This window comes from Equus asinus, chromosome 8, assembly GCF_041296235.1.
Source record: "Equus asinus isolate D_3611 breed Donkey chromosome 8, EquAss-T2T_v2, whole genome shotgun sequence".
Classification (NCBI taxonomy): domain Eukaryota; kingdom Metazoa; phylum Chordata; class Mammalia; order Perissodactyla; family Equidae; genus Equus; species Equus asinus.
Genome location: NC_091797.1, coordinates 59,348,438 through 59,360,788, shown reverse-complemented (window position 1 = coordinate 59,360,788; position 12,351 = coordinate 59,348,438). Strand labels below are relative to the sequence as shown.

Genomic DNA, 12,351 nt, shown 5'->3' with positions numbered 1-12,351 from the left:
CACATTAACTACACTATCAGATGCAAGTACTTACACGGAAGTAGAAAAGGAAATTTCTCGTCCCAATGGCCTAAAACAAGCTCAAGCCAGGGATTTAGACTGGGCCAATAAGACAATCTGTGCATTGTCGCTTCATCCAGGTGCACATACCTTCTTGACACCTGCTTGCCATTGGTCAAAACTCACATACCCAGTTTCCCAAAGTTTGGGACAAAAATAGAAGTTCCAGAAGATTATTCTACTTTCTTTTATCCTGGAGGTATCCGAAGCAGGCTAATTTACCACAAACCAAACCAACAAATGACTGATTAATGATTTAGACTTAACTGACCAGTTTTTATTTTATCTTTATAAGACAACATCATGTCAAGGAATGTTCAGTTTACCTCTGATCCAGCTTCTTGCAGCTACAGATGGGGATAGTTGGGGTAGAAATAGATCCCTTTACTTGCTGAAGAAAAGATGAAAGCGGGGTCAGCATATAGCATGAACTCAACTGCCCACACCAGAGAGCTTAGGGTCTTAGGAAGAGAGCAAGGATACTCATGGGTCTTCTGCCAATGGCCTATCAGTGAATTTACCTGGAGCCACAACAATGAGCTACTTTGGTTATAATCATTCAGTTTACTGGAGCTGACACAATGTAGCATCCAAATCTTTTAAATAGGTCTATTCCTATACAAGCATGTCATAATATGTTCTGTCCATTTCTGCTTACCAGGACATAGAATGCCCATAACTATGTGATAATTTCAGGGAGGATGAAATTGTTTAGCTATATATTAATTAGATACCTTTTAGAATTTTTTCCTCCATGTGGTGGATAATATTTTGCCTTTAGTAAGGAACATTGTAAAGAAGGTTGATTTAGAAAGTGGAAAATCTTTGATTATCTTATACATATTCCCTAGACAATGAATATGCTCATAATATTCTCATCAAAATCTGCCTTTAAATTATTTTAATCTAAATTAAATTTTCTAAGTAATAAATGACACCAGCTAAAACTTATAAGGCTATTTGGAACTATTAAGTCAATGATTAAGAAGACATCAGCACCCCAAAAACTAACTCGAATACCAGTCTTTTAGATTTGTGTATAGTTTCCAGGAATATAAAAGCTTGAACAAATATAACTAACATTTAAATTGTGATTTTGCATTCCCTGTGTATCATAAAGAAGTATGTAGGCAGCCTGTAGATCTTTGGGACTATACAGATAAAGGATTTAAAGGATCCATCTACTACCAACAGAGGCTTTCCTCAGAAGAGTTATGAGGAAGACTGCAAGGACAAACAGGAAGTTAACACCCTGAGAGCTGTAGATGGTCCGCACAGCTCTTCCTTATGTCAATGCCTATGGATGGCCATGATAAAAGTTTGGTAAAAAGGTAAATTTTTTAAAAGAAGCTCTAGAAAAGAGAAGCTCTGTCCATCACACTGAAAACAAGCTGATAAAATTACAAAAAATTACATAAAACAAAACCCAGTAAGACAAAATGGCAAAACAGTTAATATCTAAAGATAATACCAACTTAGGGAACAGATCAGTAAAATAAAAGACAAAAGGATATCTCATTTAGATCTTGACACTATCCACATCAAATGAATTCTACACGGCTTATGATAAGGAGTTCAGTGAAAGCAAATTCGAACTTTACAAAAGCAGGAGTAAATAGTTTTAAATAATTGAATGAGGAAGGATTTTTTTTAATTTGAAATATCTGTATGTCATAAAAATTATCAAAAGACTTTATTATATATGAATTGTAAATATTTTTTTAAAACTCAAAAATAAATTTGAAAAGCAATTATCAAATGGAGAAACTATTTGTTAAGATATGACAGAAGGGTGAGCTAGCCCTGATGGCCTAGTGGTTAAAGTTCCACGTGCTCTACTTTGGCAGCCCAAGTTCAGTTCCCAGGCATGGAACCACACCACTTGTCTGTCAGTAGCCATGCTGTGGCAGCAGCTCACATAGAAAAACCAGAAGAATTTACAACTATATACAACTATGTACTGGGGCTTTGGTGGGAGGGGGTAAGGAAGAGGAAAGAAAGGAGGAAGACTGGCAATAGAAGTTAGCTGAGGGCGAATCTTTCCCTGTCAAAAAAGAAAAAGACATGGCAGAAGGGTAAGACTGCTAATGTATATAAAACTCATATAATTCAGTAAGAAAAACATTTGAATGCACTGTAGAAAAAAAGGCAAAAGGACACATAAAAGGAAATTCACAAAGAGGACATATGAATGAGTGATAAGCATGTTAAGAATGTTTAGTGACCAGTAAATAAAGGAATACACATTCAGAAAAAGGATGAGATTCCATTTTTTCTCTTAGATTATAAAAGCATAACACATGATGTGAACACGGGTTGGTAAGTTCCTTCATGCACTGTTGTGGAAGTATAAATCTGTACAACTTCTCCAGAAAACAATTTCACAAGAGTTATCAAGTGTCTTAGAAACATCATACTCTCTGAACCAGTATTTCAGGGTCTCTAGGACACTATTCAAAGAATAATTTAAAATCTGAGCATGAACCTGAGTCTTAAGATGTTCATCAGAACTACTTATGAACAAAAATGAGAAACAATCTATTGTCCAGAAATAAACATTTAAATATTTTATACTGTTTATTTTATAGTATAAAATATTGTGTAGGCATTAAATGTTTACAAAGTCAGCAAAGAATATGAAAATAGTTATCATATAATATTAAGTTTAAAATCAACCTATAAAGTTATAATTACAGTATAATTTCAACTTTGTAAAAATAAATACACACAGGAAAAAGACTGAAGTAAATTTACCAAAAGATTAACAATGTTTTGTCTAGTTGGTGAGATTATTGGTGTTTTTTAATTTACTTTTTGATTCTTTTCTGTAGATTTGATTTTTCCTAAATAACATATATTCTTCCTATAGTAAGGAAAAATAGTTTAAAAGATTAATGCTTTGTTAAAAGCTATAAAATCCAGTTCAAATAATTACACCTAGCTCAAGAATCTCCTTGCACAGAGACAAGGAATTGGCCTCCTAGTTAACTCTCCTACTAGATCTGTAGGGAGTGAGAATTTTTCTAGTAGTAACCCTTCAGCAAGAAATTACTCAGGCTCTTGGAGGAATGAGATCCAATCAGCCAAACTGAATAGGGTCCAATCTGGAACTTGCACAGCCAGTCCCCATAATGTGGAGCTTCCGGTGCCCAGAGCTAGACGAAATTCTCTATTAACAGCCTGCACAACAGACTTGATATCCTTTGTACTCCAATAATGTTAGCCATGTTATCACATGTTTTGACAGCACTGCTCCAAAAGCCCAGAAAGACTTCAGATTGTTGTTTTCACATTTGGATTAAGAATGCTAACCTAGGTCAGCCAGCACGCACAAATCCACATTGGCATTTATCACCACGGGGAGTTCTTACAATTCCCGTGTCTCTCTACCTACTTTTCCGCCAGAGTAAAATCCCACTTCTTTGACCAGATGCATCCAATAGGGACAGTATTTGCTTCATGGAAGAACTGAGCTGCCCAGCTCTCCACCATTTATTTTGCAAACATCAGTAAAGAGAGATTTTTCAGCTGACATCTTGGAGTGACTTATTTACTCATATGGAAAACTCAGGTATTTTTCCTGTGGGAGATTATTGTAACTCTATCATCATCCAAAGGAATCCTGAGAGCATCTGCTTCTAGAATACAAGCAAAACTTACCTGGGGTTACTGAGCATGCTTAGTTCTGACAGGATAGGTTAAGCACACAGGATACGAAGACAGTAAGGGCTAGGTTGAGAGAGTGAACAAATCTGCTTATTCCTCTTGGATTTTTTTAGGTTCATTCTCTATGATGTCTAGATATTGCATCTACCTTTGTTTTTTCTTTAATCATTTCTCTATCCATTACAGAGCTTCCTACTCCTCTTTACTCACAATTCTCCATGGGGTAATCTTTATGTTCTATTTTAAAGCAAACAACTATTTGCTTTAGGTAGCAAGATTAAATCCTATTTATTTAGTGCATAAATTCTGTGCTTACCTTTTCATACTTTCCAAGTAATCCTGATAATAAAAATGTGGACCTTGGACAAAGAAAAGCATGGTTGTAAACATTCACCTTAAGTCTGAAGACACATATCAGTATGGGAATAAATGATACATAACATTATCGAATATTTTTTTAATCCTACAAAGTTCTAAACTACATGATACAGACAGTCCCCCACTTACGATGGTTCAACTTAATGATTTTCGAATTTAGGATGATGCAAAACCAATACTCATTCAGTACTTCAAATTTTGAATTTTGCACTTTTCCCAGACTAGTGATATGCCATAGGATGCTCTCTGTGATGCTGGGCAGAACAGAGAGCACAGCTCCCAGGCGGCCCCGCCATCATGAGGGTGAACAACTGATACACTTACAGCCGTTCTGCACCCGGACAGCCACGCTGTTTGTCACTTTCAGTACAGTATTCAACAAACTATTTGAGATATTCAACATTTTATTATAAAATAGGCATTTTTAGGTGATTTTGCCCAACTGCAGGCTAACGTAAGTGCTCTGAGAAGGTTTAAGGTAGGTTAGGCTAACCTATGATGTTTGGTGGCTAGGTGGATTAAATGCATTTTCAAGTTATGATGGGTTTATCTGGATGGAACCTATATAATTCAAGGAAGATCTGTATACTATTTTATTTCTTGAACTTCTCTAGGAAACCCTAGTCATTTTAAAATAATAAAGATTCATGTAGAGTCTCTTGTAAGATCTAAATATCTGCATTATCTTTACCATGTTACACAAGAAAATGCCTAAAATCTAGCAAATGAACATCCTTGCCTAGGGCCACATGCCAATATAGTGGTAAAATGAAAAGTGAATGATCAGGAAAGACATTCTTCCCTGGAAGAAAGGAAAGTAAGTAATCTGGAAAGATGACATGCAGTGCTTATGACATGTCAAAATATAAAATAAACCTGTGCATTATCTACATACATCCCCTGGAGAATGCGGCAATTTTACTACAGCTATGTTAGTGATCCAAGGGTCCCTTCCAAGAATGGCCAGTCTACTGAAGGAAGAACGGAGGAGTGAGTTCACCTCCCATTTTACAGAAAGTAATAACGCTATCACATGTGAATTCTCTCAGCACGCTGCCACGAACCTCCACGCATTTGCATTCACTCTTACCTCTTTCTCTCTCTCATCAAAGACAAGATCTTTTTCCTAAATCCAAGGTTTGTCTCCACATGTGCTCTACCTCATGTCTTTAAAGACCTTGCTCAATCCATTATCCTCGTTTGCTTGTGCATTTTCAATGTTTCTCTTTCTTTTAGAATTTTCATATGTACATATAAATATATTTAAGCTACACCCATATTAAAAACTACTCTTTTTTAAAATATCATTTTTGAACCACTTTCCGTTTATAGAGTAGCTTTGTGAAAAAACTTGTCGGTAAGTCCTGACGCTGTGTCCTCATCCTTCACTCAGTTAGCCCACTGCAGTGTAGCCTCTACTCTATAAAGAATGAAACTCAAGGCTTCAACCACACAAATCCATAGCCTATATTGCTTCCCCTGAGCTCTACGCTCATCTCTCCAATTTCTTATGACATATTTTTCCTTGGCAATATCAAAGAAATTTCAAGGTCAATGTGAATGAGAATGTAGCTCATTATGTCTCTCCTCTAATGTTTACTTTCATACACTCTTTGTCTCTGAGAATGCTATGCCCACCCACCAATCTGCCCAACTGCAAAACTTAAGGTTATACTAAATCTCATCCTTTCCTTCACCTTGAACTTCCAACAAGCCCCAAAGCTATATCGTATCTCTTAACTATTTCTTAAATATGCCACAACTTTCCATTTCCTGTGTCATTCTCTCTAGTTAAGGTTTTCGACACTCTTTGCCTAGACTACTAAGATGACTTTCTAACTAGATTTTCCTGCTTCCAATCTGGCCACTATTAAATCCACCTTCTCTTCTACTAGCAAAGTGATCTTCTTTAAAGTTATTTAAAATCTTGTAATGTGTTCACTTTACCATTAGAACAAATTCAAGCTCCACATCATGATATTTAGGACTTTTATCATTTTGTCCTTGACTACATTTCTAATCTCATCTCAGCCGACCACCATTGCTGCACATCCCATACTCCAGCCATATCAAAATACTGTTGATTTGCCAAATGTATCATACTTTCTCATGATGATATGGTTTTATACATCTTTCTTCATCCCACAAATATGCCTGACTCTGTTTTGATTCTAGCTAAATTATATTACACCTTCAAAAATTACTCAAGTGTTATATTTCAACTGAAACGTTTGACTACTGTCCTTATCTTCCTCCAGATCTGCGTTGGTTCCTTTTCTCTGTGCTCCAGGAGACTCCTGTGTTGACCTCTTCCTAACCCTATAACAAGAAGTCTGGAGGCTGAACACTGTAAAGAACAGAAATATTGAAGCACCTTACCTGAGATAATACAAATAAAATGTCAAAGAATAAATGATGAACAGGAGGATATGAATGAGCCCCAAGAGCATGACACCAATTTCCCTATTTCCCCCTCTCCCAAGCCCCTGACAACCACCACTCCACTCTCTGCTTTTGTGACTTTGACTAGTTTAGATATCTCATAGAGGTGGAATCATGCAGTATTTGTCCTTCTGTAAAATCACACAGTATTTGTCATTCTGTGACTGGCTTATTTTACTTAGCATAATGTCCTCAAGGTTCATCCATGTTTCCACATATTGCAGGATTTCCTGCTTTTTTAAGGATGAATAATATTCTATTGTATATATATACCACATTTTTCTTTCTTCATTCATCTGTTGATGGACATTTATGTTGTTTCTGCATCTTGGCTACTGTGTATAGTGCTGCAATGAACACAGGAGTGCTACTATCTCTTTGAGATGCCAATTCTAATTCTTTTGGATAAACCCCCAGAAGTGGAATTGCTGGATTATATTACCAAGCTACAGTAATTAAAACAGTATGGTATTGGCATAAACATAGACATATACACAGAACAGATAGAGAGCCCAGAAATAAATCTAGGCATTTACTGTCAACTGATCTTCAACAAGAGTGCCAAGAATACACAATGGGAAAAGGATGGTTGGTCTCTTCAACAAATGGTGCTGGGAAAACTGGATATCCACATGCAAAAGAATGAAATTGGAAACTTATCTTACACCAGAAAAAAAAAATCAACTCAAAGTAGATTAAAGACAAATATAAGACCCGACACTATAAAACTTCTATAAGAAAACATAGAGGAAATCCCCATGACATTGGTTTCGGCAATGATTTCATGTGATATAGCAATGGCTTTAAAATGGACAGGCAACAAAAGCAAAATTGAATGAGTGGGACTATATCAAACTAAAAAGCTTCTGCACAGCAAAGGAAACCATCGACAGTGAAAAGACTTCTAGCATTTTTATACTGCCTTCTATTTGTTGTTTTTCTTCTTTCTTCCCACACATAGATTACTTGCTAAATTAACGATCTGGCAAGGCAAACCCTCTGATACTCAGGATCGAAGCTGAAAGATGATTCCTCTGTTGGTGATTTTGGCAGTGGTGGGAAGAATGGGAAGAAAATGGGTTGGAAGGAGGAGAAAAACAATTTTAGACAAGCTTCCCAGAAATTGCCGAGAAAGCCGTTGGATATCAAGAGATAACTCCTTGGTTCCTGTTGATCCCTGGTTTTAAGAAACAAGTATAATGTTTTACAGCAAACCTAGCTCTCTTGATTGTAGAGAAAACATTTACCCAAAAGTCAAGTAATTTCTTAGCTGGTTTTCATGACAGCTGTTACACACAACAAAGGAGAGTTCTACCCCAGACATGGTTCTAACTTCTCTTCTTTACTGTGTTCTCACAGCCTAAGGATATGACAAGACCAGAGGCTGAACACTCTAAAGAATAGATGGATTGAAGCACCTTACCTGAGACAATACAAATATAAAATCAAAGAAGAAATGATGACGAGGAGGATGTAAAGCAGCACCGTGAGCGTGACGCCGAGAATGCCTGATTGCATGCTTCTTACAAACGCCCAGTACAACTTTGCTGCATCAGCTACAGGACTCTCCCCATTGTGTGTAAGCCGCTGACAAAAGAGAATACAAATTAATCAAATAAGGATGCAAACACCGATCGACAAGTTAGAGTAATATAAAAACACAAAGACTATATAATACTATAATTTATTTTTAAATTAAATTTTCAAGGTAGTGGAAGATCACTGGATCTTCAGCTGCACAAAGAAAAAAAGAAAAAGACTGGGTTTGTGTGGTTGGTTTACCAAGTTTTTCTCATTTCCCTGTAAGCTTTTGAATGTGTACACTCTACATGCAATTTATAAAGTAAAACCCATGTTTTATTTATGTACTATTAACTTCTGAATTTAATGAGCATGAGATATGAAGAAATTAAATATTATGGTGGAAAGATTCCTTTCTTTCTGAAACAGATTTGAAAGAAATTTAATTTGCACTAAGCATAAAATAGATGGCTTATTTTAGAAACTTATAAAAAAGTTAACAGGCTATTTAATGTAAGCTTCAAAACTAAAGTTTACATTAGGTCAATTTAACAATAAGTCTTTATTTTAGACAAGGAAAAACATATTCTATATTGGGTTAGAAACAAATATAAAGCAGTCAGCTCTTTTAAAACAAATATGAAATGCTATGGACCTAAAGCTTTGTCAGATGACACCCTGGACCTTTGAGTTTTATAAAACACAAATGTCCTTTAATTATGACTCTCATGATAGCCAGTGAAAGTAATATGCATTATAAACATAAAGTAGGGAAGTTTTCTCCAAATTAAGAAAGAGGAAACATTTCTTTACTTTTTAAACTAACAATTATATTCATATAGCTTAAAAGGGCACATTCAAAACTAGCAAATCCAAAACACATATCTACAGGTAAGATCAGAAGCCTAGAGAGGTTAATTTGCATTTTTCCTACTGCAAAATATCCTTTTGTGATTGGGCAGTGACTAGAATTCAGATGTCCAACTCTCAACTACTGCTTCAAAAGTTTTATTTTTATATTCTGTACCCGTTCATTGGTCTACCTTGCAAAATGCAAGTCTGTTGCTAGAATTTTAGGCAGCAGATCTGCAAGGGTTGTCATGCATTTCTCCTATTTCAGATCTTACCTTTCTGCTGTTTCTTAAAGGTAAAGAAATAGACGTGGGATTCATTGATGAAACAAGAAAAAATGATATATGTTTGATGCCAATAACATAATCTAATTTATAGATGTTAAATCATTCATTTAACCCACATGTATTGCACTGAATGCCTACTCTGTGTCATTGAGCTCTGAAATAAAAGAGTGAATAAAATTAGACAAAATCCCTAACTTCTTGGAGCTTACTTTAAGTGTGTGTGAGGGGGAGAGGAGACAAATGCTAGTAACTATATAAATAAGATTAAGCAACATATATGTTATACTAGAGGATGATATTATGAAAAAGCTTAAAGCAGAAAAAAGTCATAGGAGAGATAGGGGTGTGTTATTAAACACTGCAATCAGAAAAGATGTCTTGGAAAAGGTATCCTTAGAGACCTAAAGGATATCAGGGAATGAGCGCTATGCCTCCCAAATGGAAGTTATCACACACTGCCATATTATATCTTTGTGTGTGTATATTTTGATTCTCCAACTAGATTGTAAGTTCCTGCCTGGACCATTGGAGCAATGGCTGTTACGTCTTGTATCATCCACAGAGCATAAGTATCATCATTTCATCATAATCCTCATCCTTGTTCCTTTCATTTTCTCTGGTTGGTGCCTTAGATTTTTCAAATTTTTTCCCAGTTGGTCTTTCATTTTATTCTCCCAACAATACTTTGAAATGAGTAAGGTAGGTGTTACTATTTTTAGATATTATTACTTTTTTGTGATGCATACGAGGAAATTGAAGACTGAGGAAGTTAACTGACTTATCCAACCAACGTTATGTAGCTAAAAAATGGCCGAGCTGGAACGAGAACCCATTTCCCCCGACTCTAAGCTCTTTCTATCACTCCACAATCACTTCTAATTAATTCTCAAGAATTGTTTGCTGAGTGAAAATGCTTGCGTTCCGTCTTTGTTTGATCTTTGTTCTTGAGTACTATTCTTAACATCTATATTGAGGTCAGGAACAATGCCATATTTATTCTGTATCTTTTAAAATCCTGTGCAGAGTATATAATCAATAAATACATGCTGATCAATTAAAACATTCAATAGCAAATCTTTCCTATACTTTTTATCTAGATTAGGGCTCAGGCAGAGAAAGAATTTATAAACTCAATGGTCTTGTTGAGCACAGTATCATCCATGAGCGTTAGGGGAAATGCATTGCCAACCTCTGAGCCGGCAAACTAAGAGACTGACAAAGTGTTATTAGCAACATCAACAGCCGCTCAATGCTTCAGCCTCAAACTATTCTACCTGACCCATCTCCTTTTAGATTACCATGTAAAAATGTATCCAGAACAAAAACTATCATAAACTTAGATAGCACCTCTCTTGGCTGGCTGATCTATATCAAATGCAGGTGATCCTCAGCTTTGTCTGCTAAAAGCAAGTGCTGAAAGAACAGGAGGTCTGAACTCGGGCAACTTGAATCTCAGGAGTGACATTCAATCTATGATAACTATGATCTCACGTGGGGCAGTAGTTCTCCAACTTTAATGAGCATGAGAATCATCTGGAAGGCTTGTTAAAACACACAGCTCCTCCCCAGAGTTTTTGCCTCAGTAGACATGGTGCAGGGCCTGAGATTTTGCATTTCTGTTCAGTTCCCAGATGAAACTAATGCTTTTGGTCCAGGGACCTCACTTTGAGAACAACAGCTTTCGAGTGGTGCTTCTCAAACTTCAGTGTGCTGTTAAATCACTGGAGAGCATGTTCAAATGCATATTTTGCTTCACTTGGTGGGAAGATCCAAGTGTAGCCTCCAGTACTGCTGATCTGTGGATTGCATGCAGCTTTAGAGACTTTTTAAAGACAGCAAAAGTAGATGTCATCCACAATGAAACATGATGGATTCTAACTGGAAAGTCAATAATTGTGCAGATTGGAAAAGAACCTTCAGCTGTTCTCTCCAAGTAGCGAAAGATACGGGTGCTATACTCATCTATTGGAACCCAAGTCAGCTTCCGTCAGATTACAGACCTCTGAACTGGTTCCAAGATGACCATGCTGGGGGCTACTTTCCTACAGATTACCTCAGAGGCCCCTCAAATTAAAGCTGCTCATTTTGGCAGCTGCCTTTGACACAGTGTGTTATTCCGCTATTAATCTCTTCAGGGGAACTGATTGGAATAAGGAAATCCATTCCAGGAGGGCTACAGACATTCCTTATGAGGGGATCTCAGAAGATCATAAGGGACAGCTGCTCATCCACTCCAAATGGCTTCACATGTGGTGTTGCAATAGGATCAGATTAGCACCCTGTCTGCTCAGTACGCACATCAGGCCTCTGGGAGGCATTGTGAGATGTTATAGGATATGATTCTTCCTCTCTACATCTCCTGCTCAACTAACTTTGATGGTGTAGTCTTCTCCTTCTAACCTGGAGTCTGAGAGAAGTAGGAATGTGTATGAAATCCAGTTGGCTCCAATTCAATCCACTCAGAATCAGAATGAGGCTAATTAGCAAGGTCAAAAGACGTAGAGATGGAGTAGGAAACACAACAACTTCTGACTGACAAGGCTCCCTCTTTGGACACGTCATCAAGGTGTTCAGTGACACTGAGTCTTCAGAGGGTGGTCGCAGGCTAGAAGGTGAAAACAAGTCAGCCTTCCAAGTACTGATAGGCTTTCCTCAGCACATGATTCTACCTCTGATCTCCAGCAGCGGGACAAGAAACTGGATACACTGGCAGGCTGCTTTAATTCATTTTCATAAGGGTAAATGATCTACATGGTTGCAGAGTCAACTATCATATTTGTCTTCAGATTCTAAGCATTTACAACAGAGGTCATTTCACTGAGAAATAAGCAGTCAGAATTCTCTGAAAAAGTCTAAAAAACCCTTAGCAGACGCAGTGCATCAAGGTCCCCAGTCTTGTTAAGGAACCCTGAGCAAAGAGAAGGGAGAGGCTTTCTCAGTAAAGCATCTCGCACCTGTCACATTATGGTCAATCCACAGAACCAGCATCTTTGGCATCACGTAGGAGTCTGTTAAAATGCAGTATCTCAGGCCCCACCCACTGAATCAGAATTTGCATTTTAATAAGATCCCCAGGTGACTTGCATGTACCTTAAAATTGGACATGCACTGCTGTAGCATAGTGTGGGCTAAAAGATAGAAATAA

General features: G+C 37.0%; 1 protein-coding gene across 1 annotated transcript in view; it reads right to left on the bottom strand.

Moving 5' to 3' along the window:
- The window catches only part of LOC106845862 (uncharacterized), a 310,124-nt gene that overhangs the window by 80,702 nt on the left and 217,071 nt on the right, over nucleotides 1-12,351 (bottom strand). The window contains exon 16 of the mRNA XM_070516801.1: nucleotides 7,970-8,133. Within this exon, the coding sequence (XP_070372902.1) occupies nucleotides 7,970-8,133 (164 nt within the window). The remainder of the gene's footprint in view (nucleotides 1-7,969; nucleotides 8,134-12,351) is intronic.